Raw genomic sequence first — 22,822 nt, 5'->3', positions numbered from 1 at the left:
ACATAAAGTTACAGCTGGCACCGTCGAAATTCATTATGAGAAAAACACTTCCTGCAGCCCCCAATGCAAATGTCATTATCACATCGGCAATTCTCCACGTCCGAAAACAACAAGTTATGAGCTCTGTTGCATTAGCAGTGGAGAAGCTAAGAGCCAACGGCAACAACAGTAAACTTTTTGTCCCCCATAAACTTAATACCCCCCGTCTTATTGTTGCCAGTTCTCGTAGATAATATAATTAATCACTTATCTATGCATGAATCACATTAAAATTGGTACTGATCGTTGAAAGATGTATCAGTACTAATGAGTGTTTAGAAGACTTTCTCCAGTATTTAATTTTTTTTGGTATATCTAGCCTTGTGTGCAAAGTGAAAAGTATTCCACTGTACACTCTCTCATTTGACAAAAAATCCTATAGAACTCTGTACGAGTTGACCATGCAATCCCTAGATCATGACTCCCAACTGTTTGAAAATGGAATAACCGATTCAATGTTTTCAAAAAATCATGGGGTTATTGTTTTGGATATGTCAGGCATGCAAGATATGACCATAGTACAAACAGGGAATGTACGTTTAGAGTGTACATTTGCAAATGTTCTGACTGAGAGTATCACTTTAATATCACTGAGTCAATTTGAAACCTATTTGGAAATCACGCCCGACGGCAGTGTTCTACTAGACCTAGCACCATGAACACAAGCCAAATAATCAATGTATTTAGTATGGATCCATACATGTCCCAGTACATGTCCTATTGCATACCTTCGGACTTCATTGAAAAAATTCAAAGTGTTAACAATAGCCTAATCATTGTTAATAGCAGTCCATCGACTTTGAAGACCGGTCATTGGCTATGCATCTTCCAAACAGCAAGGAATATTGAATTTTTTGATCCTCTTGGCCTATCGTATAGATTCTATCCTCCATACATCAGCAACTTTACTGAAAGCAGGGGGAAAACCAATATTCAAAATAGACGAAGAGTACAGGATTTAACGACTAAGACATGTGGCTTTCATGCACTACTCTTTTTCATGTTCAGATGTCGTTGCTACACCTACAAGCAGTTTCTCAACATCTACGTTGATGTACCTCAATTGAACGACTTTCTAGGAGATAATATACTTACAATTTTTTTTAACATTTATTTAAGTGCCCCGATAATAAATTGTTATAAAGATTTATGTGAAATTGTTTATTAATAAAAAAAATTTATATACATGATAAAACGACTTTTCTACTCTTTAGATTTCATCCACTACTAGGTATTTGTCGACACTAACTAGTGCAGGTAGATTATCTGAATTCGCAGTGTACTGATCCTGATGTAGTGCAATGTCAGGGTCACATTTTCTACAGTAGAGTGTGACTTCACTCTTGTCATATCTTTTTGTATAGTCAATGACACTATTCTCATTCATTCTATAGAATTCACATGTTTCAATTTGCCTATTTGAAGCAATTTCACAAACAGTTTCCTCAAGTGTCGAATCACATTCCGTCAAAGCCAAATAAAAATCATTGGGTTTATAATCATAAGACCCAGTGTATTCACAACGATGACGTAGAAACCATATTCTTTTGTTGTTCCAACAGTTGAATCGTTGACCCGGTTCCTCCTCCCAGAACATTCTATAACCACGACGATACCAATCTCGTACCAGTAAACTAAAATCACGGTTAGGATTCTTTCCAATCATACCGGGATATGTACTCTCCCGCTGATTACATTTATCATAATGACAATTGGAGCATAGGTGACCTCTAGGATGAGAGTCATACACCTCTTCAAGACAGGAATTACAACCTTTAATTTGTACAGCATATCCTCTATGCAATTTACACGGGTTGCATAATCTACACTTTTCATCATACTCATCAATCATTGTGCAATTCTCACATGATGACCAGCTGCCCAGTGAGTACATACATAACGGAAATGTATGGAACATTTTTTCATGTGTTGACACTCTCACTACCACAATGAAACTGAGCTAGCAACAAAAAAAAAATTGTCTGAGAGAGAGAGAGAGGAGTAAATCATCCTTGAGCACCATCTTTCTTATGAAAAAAAGTCCTAAATTTCTAAACTAATATTTAAAAGCATATCAACAATATCATTTTGTCGTGTCGTGATCAATATATCAATAAATTGTGTAAATGCATTTGGACCACGATGTAGAAGCTTCATACAATAGTCTTGTGATGGAGAATCAGTTTTCATTATATCGACAAGCATTCCTCGAGAAAATATCTTCCTTTGAATAGACAACTCTAGAAAATCATCGTCTAGAATTAAACGTTTTTCCATAAGAACTAGATTCCTCATGATTCGATCTTTCTCGAATCTATCCATTTTTTTGAGTCCCAACTCTCTCACGATCAACTTCAGACTAGCCAGAATTTCTTTTTTCTACTCTAGAAAATATACGCTTGTCTACTATAGAAAAAGAAACAGTTTTATTGATCATAATTACAATAATAATATTCACTGATGCATTTTGTTCTCATCAATATATTTCGATAGGACATCTAATGCTGACCGAAGTTTATTTATATGGATAATATTTACTTTTCCAGCAAAACACAGCTGCTCCTCCTGCTTAAATTTCCTTAATGATATCACGTATCTAGCATACATAGTGTCCCATTCAAGACATAGTTTACAACCAGCAGTTATTTCCAAAGCTATATTGGATACTCGTATCTCGTTGCTACTGCTGCTCTCAGTTCCATCATTAATCTACAATAATTTATATTCACCACTAATCTTTTTTTTGTCAAATAATATCCTTGCAAATAAAAAACTACTATTTTTGAATTAAATTATCTTACTAAGATCAATTTCAACTCAATCTATTGCTTTTATCAAAATACAAATAACCAATCAAGTTATACTCGTTCCCCTTGGCAAAGACGTAATGACCTGTAGAAATGTTTACCTATAGGACCGGTAGCATACTATACCTACCAGAAAAACCTGTTTGGTACGGGGGCGTCGTAGAATTCAAAAGATGGTAAAAAAAAACATGTATATACCTTGAACTAGAAATTGCGTAAATCTCTTTGAAAGGTGTAATGCCCCTGTAGAATAGGACTACCAGAAAAACCTGTTTGGTACGGGGGCCCCATGGAAATGGTAGTTCCTACTCTACTGACAGTGGCCGTTTAATGAGACTAGGAAGCTCTTTTGTTGGATTGGCTAAGACCGATGCTAACAGCTTTAGCGTAAAGAGCAGGGTATTGAGGAGGGGACAACCCTTCATATACGCAAGAATTTCTCTTCGTTTTGAGGTTTAATGTTGCTCCTTACTTTTAGTTAAAAAAAATTTGTTTTTATACCTGTAAAACGCAGTGGCGGCTTACGTCATTAATAAACCACTTCCGTGGTCTTCTTCCTGGTCGTTGTCCATCAATCGTTCCTTCAGGTGGGATTTTTTGGAAGCGTCGGTGTAATTCTTTTGACTTGTCTAAACCATCGAAGTTGCTGCAGTTTGATCTTATCGAGGATTATATCGAAGGCATCTGGGTCGTCTCCGCATTTCCTTCTTGGTCATAAGGTCGGTGTAATTGATTTTTGAAATACAGCTTAGGTACCACACCTCAAACGCAATAATTTTTTACTAGTTCTATATCTTCAGGGTTCCAAGTGCCACGCCCATACAGAGTGATCAGCACAGTACGACTGTGGAAGAGATGGAATTTCAGCTGGTTGAATAGGTAGCCAATTTCATAAATATTTAAGTCTCTTGAAGCCAGCGCTGTCAAGAGTTAGCCGACGTTTAATATCGGCCGTATGGAAGTTATCAGATGTCAGAAGGCTGCTTAGCAAAGTATAATCACGTACGGAACAAGTACTGACAAAACCTATCCTCTCCACACAAAAAAGTGATCCTTTGTATACCTATGCGAACCTGGCAACTAAAAACCGTAGTTACACAATTCATCCCAGTCACTCGTCCCCTGAATCACGCTCTAGCATAATTTATTGGCTTGGATTGATTAAGTAGCACAGCACTTTGCGTCTAGAGGCGCTGAGGTACGCGGGGTCACTTTTGGAGAGTTTGTCAGTACTTGTTTTGTAGGTGATTATACTTTGCTGCTTAGGTAGATAAAGCGTTCCACTGACTTGACTATCTAGCCTTCAATAGTTATGGCGGGATTAGGCTCAGATTAGGCTCATTTAAATGGAAATACACAGTTTTAGTGCCCTTTTTAAGTAATCAAAAAGATTTGAGGGCAACAAGCCCCCATCCCACGCCCTTTTTTCTTCAAAGACATCCGATCAACACTTTGAGATAGAAATTTTATTCAGCATAGTTGAAAGATCCAATAACTTTGCCTTTGGAGATGACATGACAGTCATCTTTTTTTGGGAGGAGGGAATTTTCTGCAGGGGGGATTTTCCACTCAGAAAATTTTCTGCGGGGAGAAGAGTTTTCAGTTGGAATTTTAAACAAGTTGGGAGGAGAGAACAGGGAATGATTTGAAAAACGGTTAGGGATTAAATAAGAAAATTAATTTTTTTTCAAGATAAAGTAAAGATCAATATTAAAGCTTAAAATAAACAAAACATATTACGTATATGAGGAGGGCTGCCGTTGAATTTAAATGGCTGATAATTTTAATAAGCTTTAAGCTCCTATACGACATATCCAAGCTTGTGAATGATGACCCAGCCTATTTCCGCCCTGTATTCTTCTAATATGAGCAACAGTCCGACGTGCAGAAACAGATTGAACTCGTGTTGCGAAATAATAATTCTTGTATGACATCGGAGAAGGTTAAGAATTTACCTGAGAGTCCATCCTCGTTTAGTATTGGGCTTCTAATCTGGTCGCTCGTAATCTCCATTATGGCTACGACTTCATCTAGTAAACTACTGCTTTAGAATATGTTACAAGCCTTTCCTCCAGATTAGATCAAAGGCCTGTCGAAAGTCAATACAAATTTTGTATCAGGTGGATCAGGTGACTGATATGATATAGGCAGCGCAATAGCGCTGCCTAAGTAAAGAACGATGTTGGCATTTATCATTTATTATTATTATTTTTTTTGGTTGGTCTTAGACCAGGGCACTTCTAATCGAAGGAGTTGTCATATAAACTTCGAAAAGAGCCCATTCGATTGGAAATTGGAATGGCTTGTGCCCTTTTTAATAGTCGAAACTGATTGGAAGGAAACTAACACCCTTCCACGCCCGCCATTTCCCCAAACACATCCGATCAAAATTTTGAAATAGCCATTTTGTTCAACGTAGTTGAAAGATCCAGAAATTATAGTTTTGAGGAGGACACTCCCCTCGTTTTGAGTCAAACTCAAAACAAACAGAAATTAAAATAAATAATAGAATCAAATTCAAAACGAGCAGAAAGTAATATGAGTAGGGTTCTAAACCCCATGCTTTCTAAAAGCCAGAATATAATTTGTACTTTACTGAACAAAATTCCTTTATGTTTTCACTTTTATAACTTTAAGAAATCAAAAAATAATTAAGATTTTAAGGAATATATATAAGCATAACTGACAATGCACATTTTTTTTCAGTAAATTCATTTTAATTTTTTAAGGTAAAAAGGAGCATGGGAGGGAGGGGGAATCTAGTTGTCCTCCAATCGGTTTGGTCACGAAATGTGGAACTAGAACTGTAATCTTTGTTCGAGCGAGCCCTGTCCCGATTTTATATGACTATTAGTTCGATACGATCGTCCTGGCAAAAAAACTGATAAAAACAAAACAAATAAACACACATCCATCGCTTTTGGCATAACTCACAAAATTTCACATATTTTAAGATGGAAGCTAGAAACCCTTACAGTATGGTTCTCTGATATGCCGAATTTGTGATTCTTATTAATATTAATTGACTTAAATGGCGCTCCTGCCTTTGTTCAAAAATAATGCAAATTTTCTTAGGCTCGTAGCTTTTGATGGGTATAGAAAACTTAATGAATTTTATGTATATGGAGTCGGCATACAAAAACCAATTCAGTTTATATATGTCTATTGTTATAAAATTTCCGTGCTTTAGAGTTTTCATTGCTATGGCCGAGCTGCTCCTTACTTACAGTTTGCTGCCACGAACTATGTTATTAACTAATCAGGCTTGGAATTCAATCTCAGAAAGGACATTGGTGGCAGGCATGGGCAATAATGTCCTGACAACTTTGTATGGGTGTTTCTGACACCCCTATTGCAAGACCTCCACGACTTGAGTGGATCAGTTTTTCTTGGAACTAAAGACTCCCTACTGAAAATCTACAGAGCCGTGACAGATGCAGCTGCTGACGAAGCTTGTCTTGCAGTGACTACTGAAACGTCATCATGTGATCCCCACAAACTGGCTTGATTCTTGATTCTGCACTTGTATCTACCGATGCAGATTCCAGTAATTTGTATTTTACAGATGCCCAATTCTACAGATTCCCAATCTATGTATTTTGCTATTTTGCTCTCACATTGGAGACGGGCTATGCCATCGTATGGATACAGTTGTGCATGATGTGTATCTTCATAAATGAGTCAGTGTATTGTATGGATTATTCTTCTTCTTGGATATTTGTGAAACAATTTTCTATGTTGGATCTTTTCTGCCTGACTTTCACTGGTAAATACCAGAAAAAGCCGAAATAATATCGTTTGCGATTTCAAAATTTATGTTTTGATATCGATATTTGATGCGACATATCCATATATCGATATTGATATCCGATATCACCCGACACTAGATGTAGTTTTCGTTCAGCCCGAGAAATCGCAAAAATGAGATTTAGATATCCTACATGTTAAAACAAGTACTTAAAGACCAGTTTTTTTGTCATTTCAAAATGATTTCTTGATTGCAATAAATTTGACGTAACTTATACCATCCTATAATACAATTAATTTTTTAATAGAAACATGTTTTTTGATGAAAGCAAAAAACAAATTTATAAACTTTAAAATTATTGGTTTGGAGTTTATACAACATATATGTGCAAAGCTGGTCTAAATAAATTCGATCGTGATATTTCCCTTCATTTGTATAATTCTGAAAAACTAGCGCTTTACTTAAAACACAAAACCAACAAAGCGAAACTGAATTAGAAGCAGCAAAGTCCTCAAGTAGCCTGCAAAAAATAAAAGGCAAATTTAAAAGGCAATAGTCATTCACCTGCTATAAAATCAATAAAATGTATAATACAGTTTTCCATTATTTAAAAAAAAACTCAAAGAAGATAAGTTTTTAGTAAAGGACACGTTTTTCCCAATTCTAAAAGTACAAGGAAGTAACGAGAGTCAGAATATTCGGACCCGTTTTGCGTATGCATTTTTCATAAACTGCCAAGCAGTAATTTTTGTCCGTCAAGCTTCTACTTCACTCTTTACTTCCATCAGAAAAACTTTGGTTTAATTTTTTTTATAATTTTTTCTTTTTTTCTTAAATATAGACAGTATACCTTATCCAAAAACCAGCTTTCATTGTCACTATCCTTGGTTTCAGGTTTAATTTATAAATACCCCTGTTAAAAGTGCAACTAAAAAATATAGTTTAGCTTTCTCTACATTCCTTATAATAATACCAATAAAGGTACCGCTAAACTTAGCATGACAGATCATATAGTCAATACTGCATGTGCGTATGAGTGTGGCCGCTGAGACCTCCGCCTATAGTTCTTATTTTTCTGTTATTTGTTTTCTATTTTCTCTCTATTTTACCGTAACTTTCTTTTTAGTCAATAGATCATATTTGACTGACAAACAAGTTGAATCAGCAGCTGTTAAGGAGGATGAAAACAGTTGGAAATATTATTCACCACCGCAACATCCTATGGCTTCATTTTCAGCAGTAAATGCTTTAATTGCTCAGGCAGTACTCGAAGCAACCGAGGCACCAGTTATTAGTTCCGAAAAGCGACGTCTGAGTAGCAAATCAACTCCCAGCAATGATTACAAATCAACGACTCCTGATGGGCATTCTAGCAAAAGGAGAATATCTACGCACGTTGGCCATCCGCGAAGACAACTGAAGGCTGATACGGGTATAGTCAGAAAAGAGGGAATAGCAATCAGTTCTTATGAACCTACAAAGAAACCTTATAAAAAAAATCGCCGAATAAGTACCAATACTATCGCAAGGCATGAAATCACTACACCCAGTGAAATAAAACTAGAAAACCTTGCAGACATTGAAGCTTTGAATTCGAACTCAGACCCCATCGATACTTTAACTGATGAACAGGTCGAAGATCTTGAACTATATCTGAATAATGTACATGCTGGCCTGGATACGTTGGACCGCCTTGATGATATAATGAAAATTATAGGAATTGTAACTGTTTCAAAAGACTATATTGAAAAGTTATTTATGGTAAGCGGTTTATCCTTTTTTGAATCTTTAATTTTATAACAATTTCGAATATAAGACTTTCGTTTCACTCCCAACATTCTTCATCAGATAGAGTTTTTTTTAGTTTTAGCATGTATATTTTTGGATCGAATGATATAGGAAAGGATACTCGAATAAGAAGTCCCGAAAAGTTATCAATGTCAATAATACATTTCCACAGCGTTTTATCTCGTCTTCTAAAGATGAAACACATTTCTGCCATGTGTGCGCTTTTCACCCGTGGAGTTCCTTGATTAAATAGTTCGTTAGTCCATTAAAAAAAATCCATATAAAAACCATGCCCCTGATGAATTAGCTACAATTCCGATAGAAAGTCGTAGCATAGGTACAGGCATTAGACTTGAAAACACCACAAAGAAATTTTTCATCTAGCTCAAATGCCCGTAACTTGAGGACAGGCATAAGCATGCCTCAAGTTTCATACGAGGTCAAGCAACAGACGTCTAAAAGATTCAGCTAAGTCTGGGATTTATTTTTGTGACATAATCAGAAAGGGTAGTTTCGACAAAATCACTGTATTTAGTTTCGACAAAAAAGTTGAGAAAAGTTACACAAAAGTTGAGAAACTTCAAAGACATTTTTCTCAAAATATTGAAAAGTGTACATGCGTGCTACTACTTTTGGAGGGTCCATGGGCGCCCATATGGGGGGTCAGGGGGGGGCTCTTGCCCCCCCCCCTGGCTGAATGATGCTGCCTTATTTTTATATTTTTGTTCTGAGATTTTTATTATATAGCATTAAAAGTAGCAATTAGACGAAGTTTGCCCCCCCCTGGAATTCAGCTTATGGGCGCCCATGGGAGGGTCATCTTATTACGGAGCACAAAATCTTTACCTTAACATGGCGTTGTGCAGGTCCGATAATATACGAGCACTGTCTTTTTTTTCAGTGGAATGACGCGGCTCCAACATTAGTAATGCATTCCAGGAATAGTAATATAATTTTCAAAATACATGAACTGCATCAGTCTTTTTTATCCTTATGATTGCTGACAGCAAGTAATTTATTTTTCCCACAGGCTATCACATTGTACCAGTGCACCACAAATGGATTTGAAAAAGCTTGGATTTTGTCCTCGTTAAACGTCAAAAATCCAACGCCAGGCTCCAAATTGCCTCGAAAAAAATCAATATGAATTCGTAAATTGTTTCTGTTACTGGTCTAAGAATTATTAGGTCTAAGAGCTGAGCTAACTCATCCAGAATTCAAACCCTCCAAATCGTTTTGTTTGAGAAAAACCGCAACTTTAGCAGCTAAGGATTCTATTATTTTGATGTTAATGACAACCACAAAGTGAATGAGTCCCACTTCTGCCTGTTATAAACCATGGCTGCCCAACCCCAGCAAACTTTGAAATCGGTTCCGCCACCATTTTCCTTCCTAAAGAATTCGGAAGCACCGAAATATCTGTTGATAGAAGTTTATTTTTATTTTACATCGTCAATTTTTGCTGTGAAAAATGTTTTTCACCTGGAAGCTACCAGGTGTTGCCGTAAGATTCATTGAAGTTCGGCATGGCCCTAATTACACATAGCTCAATTGCATTATTTGGAAATTTGTTGGTTAATTGGGGTAAATTCCTGTCTCTTCCTACATATCTCCAGCTCTTCAAACAAGGTCTTCATGGAATTTGAAGAATTTAATACTTTTGGTGGAACCATGTTGGAGGTGCCAGAGTTAGAAGGCTGATTTATTTTTAGATAGTGTATTGAAAACTGTATGTGACAAAATTCGTGAGTGTTCAGTATGGATTTCTCGGAACTACAAAGATGCTTTGACTTAATATCCTTCGTCAAAGGCCAGAGCGAGAAATAGCGTGGAATTTATCCGTCACTGGAAACTTCTGTTATGTTACCAAAAACATCATGAGATTTTTCTTGGGTTTTATCGCTAATTACTTTGCGGCACCATCATTTTTTCCATTCATATAAAAAAAAACAATATGCGTTTACAATATTTAAATTTCATAGTTTTATAAATTTTAATAAATCCTTGGTTAATAATAAAATTAGATTAAAGAATCACTCAATTAGTAATTATTAATTTGATTTTTATTTCTGGGGTGGATGTTCCTCATTTCATTTTATTTTAAATATTTTTTATTTGGTTATTTTGAATTTATTGGGAGTTTTTTTTTTTACCGTACGGAGAGTTAAAGAGCAATTTTTTTATTCCAGGATTTGCAAATAGTATTATTTATTTATTGTTGAGTGAATAAACCCACACACGAGTTATTCTCACCTTGGGTCATTAATTTGATAGTTCTGTGAAATTTCTTTTTATTGATTAATAAAGAACTTGAACCCTCACTTTTTTTCTCTAGGAATTCCAGGAAAAAGAAGAGAGGCTCATTTCGTCAGCTCAACCGAGAGCACCAATTAGTCCACTGCATCTCCCGCCACTACCCCCACCACCAATGGCATCTCAAGTTTCATCTTCGAAAAACCCGATAATGGACAGAAAAAATAGACTGCAGTCCATTGATAGTCCTTACGTTCAATCTGTGTCAACAATGGGCCTCTTAGGACTTGGACTCGTTTTAGCAAATAAGGTTAGGAAAGTAAACTCTTCTTTGTCATACCCAAGTACTCACTCAATCTTTAAAGTTTGAATTTTTCTTTTGAAATGTAATCGTCGGCAAGAACCTAACTGAAGATTAATTTGCTTAGATAATTTTTACTTTAATTTAAATTACCCGTCAAATTTGATGAAAATATAGCAAAACAGATAGAACTAGAGCATTGTATGGGAGACGCCTCTGTATCTAGCACCTTTTCGGCATGAGTTCTTGATCAATATTTGGGGTCAGTGCAGTTTTACTAATTTTGGTACTTGGATGAAAGTGCTTATCGACGTGTCTGGAATATATGTCTAAAATTGTTCCAGACTTATTATGAAAATGCTGGAACATCTTTAGGCATTAGTAAGTTCTATAAAAAAAGCCAAAGCACTATATTGAATTGTTTTTTGTTTTTGTTGTTGTTCTATGTAAAACATTGTGGAACTTGTCATATTTCTTGTTCATTCAATAAATTCAAAAGTTCAACTACTCTTCTTAATGAGAGGTTACTTACTTGTAAATATAGCGCTTAAAAGTTAAAAATGTAAGTGGGCCGGTTCCTAGTTCTAGTAGTGGTCCCTGTGTAGATTTCTTGGGAGCCCTTTATGGCCCAGATGCCTCGTCTAAGGCAGGGGCTGTTAACTTTTTAAATATAGCTTTCAAATAATTTTCTATACTAAATACTAACCGCAAACAAATTGTGTTGAAAAACTTAAGACTGTGTTGTGTTGTCTTGTTTCATGTGTTGTGTTAGTTTTTGGCAGCTGCAACTTCCTCAAATTCCACTTAAAAACGACCGCTGTTGTTAGCAAAAAAAAAATGATTAAAGATTTTATAAAATGATTTTTTTATAATATTTTTTTAAATATTTTTATATAATATTTTTAGATATGTATATATATATATCTAAAAATATATATATTTTATATATATATATATATATATATATATATATATATATATATATATATATATATATATATATATATATATATATATATATATATATATATATATATATATATATATATATATATATATATATATATATATATATATATATATATATATATATATATATATATATATATATATATATATATATATATATATATATATATATATATATTTACATATATGAGCCATTGCTGCCGCATAGGGCGTCGATTGTTTTCTCTCCAATTTTGTACTCCACTTTGTTGTTTTTGCTTATTGTGGGTCAGAATTATTGTATTGCTAATTTTATAAGTATAATTTTATATTTTATAAGTAATATTATAGTATATTGCTAATTTGCTAAGCCCGGGAGCTTATCCTCGAAATTTCAGCTCAATCCGATCACTCCTTCCCTGCTTTCAAAAAACCAAATATAGCCACTTAAAATTCATCATCATTTCTTTTTTTTTTCTTAGCCACGCCTACAGGCCACAGTTGGCAACGGATCCGGTTGAATGAGGACTCATTCGAAGCAGAATTCGACCTGTTAGGGCCTTTTGATATTTTCAGACCGAAAAAAGTATCCCCCGAATTTACATTTACGAGAAACCTTAGTTTTTTTTCAAATAATACACATAAACAGGTTAGACATGCTTTGTTATGAAAATATCTGCGCGTCAATTTTCATAACAAAGCATGTCTAACCTGTTTATGTGTATTATTTGAAAAAAAACTACGTTTTCTAAAGAGTTAAAGAGGCTGAGTTACAAGGTCGAACCTTAAAACGTACAGGGATTAGGAGGCACAAGTTTCTTAGTTTGAGCTTGGGCTACAAAATGCGATTACCGCCGTCTCTCTGCGACCTCTAGGACCTGAAATCGCTTAACATTGTGGTGGGTCGCCTCTTTATAGAGGCACAAGTGTGCCTCCTTGAAATTTCGTCATTTGGAAGGGATATTTGATCCTGGGTCTCGGAAAAGGTTAAGGCTGTTGAGGTCAACCTTTCAAGGCTACTATTACTAATACTACCGCTGCAACTACTACTGGTACTACTACTAGCGAACTAGATCAAAAGAGTTTAAGTACATCTAAGCTGTAAAAATGGCATTGGAGCAATATCTCCGGGATGGAACAGGATATTAAGTTGAAATTGTCAGGTAAATTTGATGGGGATGAAAACCAAATTAAAAGGGACTATGTGCATGCACGTTGTCAAAGGGCGTATCAGCAATATTCCAGGAACGACTAAGGGTATTAAGTTGTAACTTTCAGGGTTCTATTACTACTACTACTATAACTACTACTAATACTAATACTACTACTACTACTACTGCCTACTATTGCTACTACTACTACTGAATGAATGAATGAACATTTATTTCCCATCATGCAGTTAAACAACAAAACATGATGGAGTATTATGAAAATAAAAGAAAGAAAAAGAACGAACTATGAACACATAACATAGACATCAAAACAAAATCAAAATAGAGTCATTTTGCTACAACTGCTACTACTACTACAACTGCTACTACTACTACAACTTCTACTACTACTACTACTGCTAGTATTACTACTACTACTATTACTACTACTACTACTACTACTACTACTGCTACTACTACTACTACTAATACTACTACTACTAATACTACTACTACTACTACTACTACAATACTACTACTACTACTACTACTATTATTACTACAGCCACTGCTACTGCTACTATTGAACTAAACCAAAGGATTTTGAGTGCACCAAGGTTGTAAAAATGGCACAGATACAATATCTGAAACACAGAATAGGTCATTAAGGTCAAACTTTCATGGAAAGTTTAGGGAGATATAAAATTAAATAAAAGACACCAGGTGCACACGGGTTGTCAGAAGAGCAGGAACACCTGAGAGTATTAAATTGAAATTACACCAAATCAAATAGAGGTTAAATCAGACGAGCTACTACTACTACTACTACTACTACTACTACTACTACAATACTACTACTACTACTATTATTGCTACAGCCACTGCTACTGCTACTATTGAACTAAACCAAAGGATTTTGAGTGCACCAAGGTTTTAAAAATGGCATAGATGCAATATCTGAAACACAGAATAGGTCAATAAGGTCAAACTTTCATGGAAAGCTTAGGAAGATATACAATTAAATCAAAAGACACCAGGTGTACGTGGGTTGTCAAAAGGGCTGAAACACCTGAGAGTGCTCCTACTTCTAGTACTACTACTACTATTATTATTACTACCGCTACTCTTACTGCTGCTATTGAACTAAACCAAAACAGTTTGAGTGCACCAAGGTTGTAAAAATGGCATAGATGCAATATCTGAAATACAGAATAGGTCATTAAGGTCAAACTTTCATGGAAAGTTTAGGGAGATATAAAATTAAATAAAAGAAACTAGGTGCACACGGGTTGTCAGAAGAGCAGGAACACCTGAGGGTATTAAATTGAAATTACACCAAATCAAATAGAGGTTAAATCAGACGAGCTTCATTACTTTCTAAAGCTCGGGAAGTCATCATACCTAAACTGATTCTAAACTGATTCAAAAACATTTCCAACAGTTGACGGTTTTGCTCCTTTTTTAGGTGAAAAATGTTCTCGCAAATTCACCTGTGGTAGAAGTAGGCCGAAGAGACAACGGATTCATGGACTTTAATGAACATAGGTAAGTAAATCGCGTACTAGCACACTATAGTTTAAGCGTAGATCAAGGAATTTCCGGGGGTGGGGGACCAGCCTAGACTCATATATATATATATATATATATATATATATATATATATATATATATATATATATATATATATATATATATATATATATATATATATATATATATATATATATATATATATATATATATATATATATAAAACACATGTACGTATATCCTCAGAAACGCCACTTTATCGTGGAGGAGTCTTTTGTCACTGAAAAAGGGGACTAAAACTTTTAATTTCTGTTTGAACGAGCCCTCTCCTGACTTTTAAACCATTGATTCTACAGGATCACCTCTGGGAAGACGAAACAAATACAAACAAATCTTTCTTCTTGAGAAAAAAAATGCAAGATCCCACTTTTTTGTAGGTAGGAGCTTGAAACCTCTGCAGTAGGGTTCTCTGACATGGTGAATCTACTGGTCTGATAGAATAAAATATCAGATTTAACTGACTATCGGCACAGAGGACCCAAAGGCGAGGCGGGGCATTATAAGCCATGCCAGAAAATGTCTTGAAGGGGGATAGCAAGTGCTACCAGGGATTTGCCCTCGGCAATTATAAATGGTAATACTTTTCAGTTTCTATGTAATTATAATGTATTTAAACATGTGTATACAATGTATTTAAACATCGGGGAACCCTGTTATAGAGGTCACGGCGGCCTCTGCCACGTAGAAGATCAAAAGTCACGCAGCATTTCCATTCATATGAAAAATAATACACCTTTCGTCCACCCGAAACTCTGAAGTAAAAATATTAATAAGAACCTATTCAACAAAACTACTGTTCATCAAAAATTTTGACTGAACTTTCAAATTTTGCCTAAAATTTGAATTATCATTCAACAGTTTAATTCTTAAACAGAACAACTGACAAAGCAAGAAGTTACCAATCAGTTGGCAATTATTGAAATATATGAATACAGTTAAAATGGCGTATCCTATTTTTTAGCAGCAACCGGAAGTTTATGGGGCCGGTGGCCCATATAATATCTTGATTTGGCCTTGGCATCATTTGAAAAACGGTCAAAATAAGTTTTTTTTTAAACTGAAAGTAAGAAGCAACGATAAAAATAAAAACAAATAATAATTCATCCTTATTGGGGGACTGACCCCTCCTAAATCCCTCACACTTTACGCTTAAATTTGACTCTTCTTTCCAGCTGTTTATGAACGACAGCCATTGAATCGGAATAATTTTTATTTATTGTAGCAATTTCTATTTATTTTTAGTTTTAACGTTGCTCCGTCCTTACAGTTCAACTGATAGCTTTACTATACACTGATATCAACTGATAGCTTTACTATACTAAACGGTCCACAGAATTCCAGCTGTCCATAAGCCGCACAGATCTTGATTTTCTAGTTTAAAGCTCGAGAAATACTAATAGAATCGTCATGTAACTTTTTCATTTTTCAGTTGCGTTTTGCTGATAAGCTAAATTGTCTTATGGTGAGCTTGGCAGGCACAATGTTTTGTGGACAAGTTAAACAAAAATTGTATTCTTTGTTATGCTTTAAGAAAACTGACTTTTTAAGAACACTGAAAACTGACTTGATTATATTAATGCATTTTCGTAGCCTCAACGATACATTTTAGCATACTCAAATGATTTTATTAAGTATGCATGGGGATGCGATTTTGATAGTTTGTCTGGAGTAGCAAATCGGGGCTGATTCCTGCCTAAACCGATACCAACTTGAAATTCTTGAAGTAGACTATGGTAAGCTAAGATTTTGTCTGAAATACAATTTTAATTATATTTTTAGGTTAACCACCATTCTTCGTGAACACTCGAAAGAACATAGCTTTAAATTGAGACGCAAAGACTTTACTTCAGAATCTACCGTATATCCTGAAAGAAAGCCGACTGAATTAGAAACTGAAGCTAAATTTCATCGTTAAGAATTCCTGCCCGCAACTTTAGGGCTTTGATAAGGTAATGCCTTAAAAATAGTTTGACAAAATCAATTAATTAAGCGTTGATTCGCCGGCAGAAGCTTGAGCTCCTGTCTACCTTGTAGAAAAATGGTCTGATGGGGGGCAAAACAGTGGGGGATGGTTTGGATGGGGGCAAAACAGTAAGACATTCACCCCATTAAAAATATTTTTTGTATTTTTCATTCGTGATTTTACAGGTTTTGGAGATAAAAGGTAACAATTACACTTCACACTCACTAACAGCCTACGTTACCAAATGATTGCTACATCGACACTATAATAGTAAGGGTGAATTCTTTTTCTACCTTAAGTATATCGAAAACGAACCAAAGATAGATCTATTTTTTATTTATAAATTTCTGCCACCTAAAAATTTGCAACGTCATGTTATTCCTGTATCACCTAAAACTTTTGTTAATTGTATGTTTAAACTTAAGTCTAAATCGAGTGATCTTGATGGGATTAGCGCTCATCATTTACGTGGTGATTGTCCGGCACAAGTCAATGGGCTCCAGCTTGGCATGATTCCTTCCTTTGTGGGATAGTGAATTTTACTCTTAAACGTGAAAAAGACCCTTTTGATTGCAGTTCATATAAGCATATCACTGTTGCATGCAATACTAGTAATATTTTTTAATATTTTCTGCTCCCATATGTTATTGAACAAACTGCGAAAGATTTAAACCCATTTGGGTTTCAACGTCGAAATGAGAGCCAGCATGTGCATAAGGTTTTATCTTCAATTCTTTATGATGCTCAGTCTAAAGGCTATGGATTACATATTTGCGCTTTGGATTTATCTAAAGCTTTCGACAGTACTTTCAATGCACAGTGTGATACACTTTGTCAGAGTTTGGAGTGAAACTTATGTCATACATGTGATTAATTTTGGGTTTACTAATTCGTTTCTTCCTTTGAAATTGCGTACAGAGTTCTATGGTAATGTAGGCTACCAGTTCAACCCTGAGTACAACAGGATGGAGTGCTATTACCTTATCAATTTAATGTTTGCATTCATAATCTGTTATCAGGAATCAGGCCTTCATATTTTATAATTTATCTGATATGTCTTATATTGCGTACGCGGACGATCTGCTAGTTTTAAGCCCGGCCAAGTCTGTTCTGGTATTATCTGTGCAACGTACTTCTGTGATGTTTCAGAATAATGGCCTGTTTTTGAATGTTGATAAATGAAAATATAAATTTTTAAAATCCCAAATCATCAGCTCATTATTTGTCCCGTGGTTTCTCAGTAATTCGTGATGCTGCGAGTTTGCGGTAGTTATCGATTAGTATTTGTTCTGCGCTCCTCTTTTTGCAACTCCAGGTTAGGAGAGATGTTAACGAAAAATTGAAGATTGGATATGCAAAAATTATACCTAACTGTGGAAAATATTCACGCCGAGTTTTAGCTAAAATGTATTCCACATATTGTGACCATTCTGTCTTGTTTTTAAGTGATATGTATTCGCTATTCAATAAGAAAGATTTGTGCCAGATCAGTATTGCCTATTTTAGAAATAACAAATTTTGTTGTATCTTCCCACTTAATATCGTAATACACGTATTACTGGAGGTATGGTGCTACCGAAATTATTCAATCGTTTAAGTTGCTTTGTGCTAACTTTACAAGGCATGTCTTTGTGTCCCTAGGCCCTAACCATAACATAATCAGTGTTTGCTGTCTGAGATTAAGTTGTCTATACGTCTCGGTATTTGCTTTTTCTTTCTTCTTAGAGTAATCTTCTCCGCTTGTTTTGTTTAAAAGTATGTTGTAAATAAATTATAATTATTATTATTACACTGAATTATTATAAGTCTGTAACCCTTCACCCTCTGAATATGAGCATATTTGACGATTTTCACTTAATAGCCACACTTCGTGACAGAAGATCACTCCCCAAATAATACAACTTTGAAGCGTACTAACATCTGGATCGTAAAGAGCAACTGTCAAAAAAATCTTGATTAAATTGTCTTTGACTTCAAGTACCTTCGTATCAAGTCTCAAGCAAGTCGGGCCACTTTAGAGCACAAAGTAGGTGAGACTCAGAGTTTAGTTTACACATCTGAAAATCCATTCCCTTTATTCCGTTGGCGAAAGGTACTCGCCCCATAAGCTTCAAATAGATCTTCAGAATTTTACGGAAAGATTTGAAAAGGGGAGAAAAATTCAGAAAATGTTCATTATTCAATTGAGCCAAGGTGCTGACCTCATAAATTTCAAGCCGATCGGAGAAACAAATGCCTGCCTACCTTTCTTGCTGAAAAGTTGATTGTGGGGTTGGGGTTGTAGGGTCTTGATCTCACTTTCTGATTCCAATCATACAGGTTTCAGACAGGAGAGGGCGTTACAGAGGCCACAATTCAATTTTGTCCTATGCTCATACATACTGAAAACCCTTGTGCGCTTCTAATTCAGTCAAGGTCCAACCTAACCTCCCTTTTACAGAAAAGTTGGCATAGTGAGAGGTAGAGGGGCGAAAGAGTCGGAGGGTCTCCAGGCCCCACTTTGTGCCTCCAATGTGTTTTTACACCGAATCAGGCCTTAGGTTCATTTTGCGCAGAGCTACTTTTCAATTTATTATTCCCCGATGCATACCGCAAAAAGATCTCAGCCCTTCAAAATTTTCAGAATGGTGTAACTCTTGAACCAGGTTTTCCACAATGAATCTAATTTTATACGCTGATATAAGCTTATCGAGGATGATATACCTTTCCTTAGGCTTAAGACCGCGTGCACCACCCCTACCCCCCAGGGACCCTGGGAATCAAGTAGGAGCCGCCAATCATCCCTCAAGTTTGCCGTAGTGATGTCCAACCATTCTGATTGAATGAAGGTGTGCAGGCTAAATAAATCTTCCTTGTGGTTCTGGGTCTTCCCCGGCTATGACTTTCAATGTTTGCTAATGTAATGAAGCTTTTTGGAGTGTATGTTTCTATGGTGAAGAAGTCTATGGTCTTCCGTATGGAGGACATACCCCAAATATGTCTACCATTGCACTGTGATGGTGTCAATCATTAAGGGTAATTGCATCATTTCATGGATGAAATGATTAACCAGTGCATGTTAAGTTTTCTCCGAAGATTAGAGTTTTCAAATGTCAAGAGTCTCCTTTCTTGTTCTTGACTCAGGTGCAAGTGGTGTTTCTGTGGCGTTTAATAGTACTGGCTTAACATTGCTGCTGAAGAGGTGTAGCTTCAGACATGGAAACAAGTTCTGTGATCTCCAGCCTTTACGTACTTTATTGAAGGTACCTGTTGCTTGTCCTATTCTGGTGAGCATTTCTTTCACTGTGGAGTCAGTGTTCTCGATTATACTTTCTAGGTATTTGGAATGGATAACTTGTTCAATATATTTGTCGTCACATTTAATAGATAGAAGTAAGTCACTTGTTGCGATGCCTTTGTTTTTGTTTGTTTTGTTTTTTTTTTGTTTTTTTTTTTTGTTTTTTTGCATTCACCGCACATGGAGACGGTTTAACTTCATCATGATCCCTTCTAGTAAATTTTGTAGTTGTTTTTGATTGATTCAATCACTGCTATGTTGTCTGAAAAATCTATGCTGTTTACCTGAACGTCTATGCTTAATCTGATTCCTCCTGTCTCTGTATTCCGAGAGATATAATCGATCATCATCACAAGAAATCACAAAATGGTGACAAAATGCATCCCTGTTTTATTCTTGACAGTATCTGGAAGAAACGAGTTTTGCTGTTTGGTGTGTTGACGCCGCATTGGTTACCCTTGAACAAGGCGATGGTAATCGTCACTTTTTTCTCAGAGATTCTGTAATGGATGAGAATCTTCCATGCACTTTAACGATCCACGGAGTTGACAGCCTTCTCGATATCTACAATGATCACATAAATCTCCGGACGACACTCTCTTCTTTCTTCAGTTAGAAGTCTAAGCTTGAATATAAGGTCAGCACTTGAGCCGTAGGACTAGAATCCATACTGTTCATCTTGGAGGGGCTGCTCGAGCTGTGTTCGGACCCTATGTATGATAATACGAGAGAGCCTCTTCACAGATACTGACATTAGAGTTATACCCCACTGTTGTCAGGCACCTATACCATCTCTTTCCTTTAAAAAATATCCTCATGAGGGTGCTACTTTGCCAATACGATGGTACTTCGCCCGTTGTTCATATCCGGGTGAAGAGTAAAGAACAAATGAAGATGCAGGAGAATATCGATGCCTTAATCATTTCTGCAGATATGCAGTTCAGTCCAGGTGATTTTCCGTTTTTCAGTTTCTTTGAATGCTTCTCGGATCTCACTGACATAAGGTGGATCCTTGCTGATATTTAGGAGGGAGATCGGGATACCTTAAATGTTTGGGGGCTCTTCTGGAGGGGTCTATTCAATAAATTTTCCAAATGATTTTCCCATACTTCATTGACTACAATCTATTCCTTTACAAGCATCCCCGATGAATCTTTGACTGGTCATCTTCTATTTGTAATTCGTTTCCATATGACACCATTAGTTATTTTTCACACTGCTCTAGAATCTTTTTGATGCTTCTTTGGCCCGCGTGGCTTTTGGCTCGAGAAAATTTCGTTTACTAGCTCGGGAGCTTTTCTCGTCAGCTTTATCAAGAGCTCTGTGCTGCTCATTTTGGAAAACAAGGCGACCATGGGCTTATTTCTGGAGGATACAAGCTCTCATCTTTTTCCTTCTTCAATTAGGTGCCACGTTTGTTCCCACAGCCACCAATCTTTGGGGCTCCTACGAGGTGCCTAAGATTGATTTAGGAGTTCGTGGTAACAATCCTTCGGGATTTCCCCTACTGTTTAACCTCTAGCTTCCTCTGGTATGAACAGGGGTTCAAATATGTATATATATATATATATATATATATATATATATATATATATATATATATATATATATATATATATATATATATATATATATATATATATATATATATATATATATTTCAAGGTAAAGAATAAGGTACTAGAGTACTCCCTGCCGTTGGTACTGATATCCGTTTCATGGCCCTTCAGTCCGGAATTGAATTATAAGAAGGTATTCTGGCGATTAGGCCGAGGAACCGTTGCATATCTTAGGTATTTTTGACTTTAATCAATTGGATACCTGTCGCTGGCACGGAGATGTCCACTAGAAAGCATAAGGATAGTTCGTAGAATCGAAAGCTTGGCCTATCAACTTTAGATTCTCCGTAAAAATATAAAAAACTACTACAGCTCATATACTGCAAGCTAAAGATAAAGCAAAAATTATCCTTTTGGCCATATGTAAAGTAATTTTCATCAATTTATTTGGAGTTGTGAACTTTCAGTAAAAACCGTAGGTACCGAACTGTGGACTCCAGTAGGGGGGAGGGAGTTATTGGCAGAAAGATATGCCCCTCCCCGTAGAAACAAGAAAAGGAAAAAAGCTCCTGGCAGCACTTTGCACTCCCCCCTAAAAAATTTTCCGGCGATGATCTTGGGTTAGACCCCGTAACACTTTCCCAGAATAAACAAGATGTTGCTCCTGTAACATAATCACTGAAGTATTTTTGTACAGTAATCGAACATTGGATACTTTTAGGAGCTGATTTGCAAATACTTTTTCACCAGAGTAGTCTGTGTTCTGACAAAGAGTATTTAATTATAGATACTATTTTTTTTCTATTTCGACCTTTTTCAACTGCTCCCATTTGTCACTGATTTAGCAAGAGCTCAACAACTGCCTTAATTAAGCATACATGGTATTTTTGGCTATCCGAAAATCTAGGTTGATGCTTTTTACCATGCATCATAAAGCTCATTAAAAGATACGCTCTTGTTAAATAGTTCCATTTTTACACTGAAAATTTAATGAAGCAGAAAATTATTCTATTTCATTTTTCAGGCTAAGACAAGAGGCCGGACAAAGCTCTACTCTGATTACAGCCATCAGCCAGTGAAAATTTTGTACCTTATTAAATTAAAAATGAAAGTTCAGTTTTACTCATAGTTTTTTTTTATTGTCGTCCAGTTAATATTTTTTTTTTCTTTTTAAAAGAGTTACTCGAGGAAACGAATGTAGGTGCATATATCTCCAGGGTACTATGTCGCTAAGTATTTTAATGTTGCCTGCATTAGCACAATTTTTACTTCTTCGTGTCGCACTTGGAGGTTCAATTCAAATTGTGTGAAGGGGCTCAGTACTTTCTAAGGGGCATTTATCCCCCCGAAAAACTCCCTCCATGAAAAATTCCAGCGGCGAGAATCCCCCCTCACGGA

The 22,822-nt window shown here is 35.9% G+C and overlaps 1 protein-coding gene across 1 annotated transcript in view; it reads left to right on the top strand.

The window, feature by feature from the left end:
• Positions 1–22,552, top strand: part of LOC148953173 (uncharacterized) — a 78,075-nt gene extending 55,523 nt beyond the window's left edge. The window contains exons 3-7 of the mRNA XM_089088339.1: positions 7,721–8,355; positions 10,718–10,945; positions 14,501–14,580; positions 16,405–16,574; positions 22,449–22,552. Coding sequence (XP_088944465.1) covers positions 7,721–8,355; positions 10,718–10,945; positions 14,501–14,580; positions 16,405–16,540 — 1,079 coding nt within the window. The 3' untranslated portion in view covers positions 16,541–16,574; positions 22,449–22,552. The remainder of the gene's footprint in view (positions 1–7,720; positions 8,356–10,717; positions 10,946–14,500; positions 14,581–16,404; positions 16,575–22,448) is intronic.
• Positions 22,553–22,822: the final 270 nt, after the last annotated feature.

The sequence above is a fragment of the Artemia sp. Qi Xiang Cuo genome, chromosome 4, assembly GCF_049724085.1.
Source record: "Artemia sp. Qi Xiang Cuo chromosome 4, ASM4972408v1, whole genome shotgun sequence".
Taxonomy (NCBI): Eukaryota; Metazoa; Arthropoda; class Branchiopoda; order Anostraca; family Artemiidae; genus Artemia; species Artemia sp. Qi Xiang Cuo.
The sequence above is the reverse complement of the archived record's forward strand: the minus strand, read 5'-3'. Positions and strand labels throughout refer to the sequence as shown.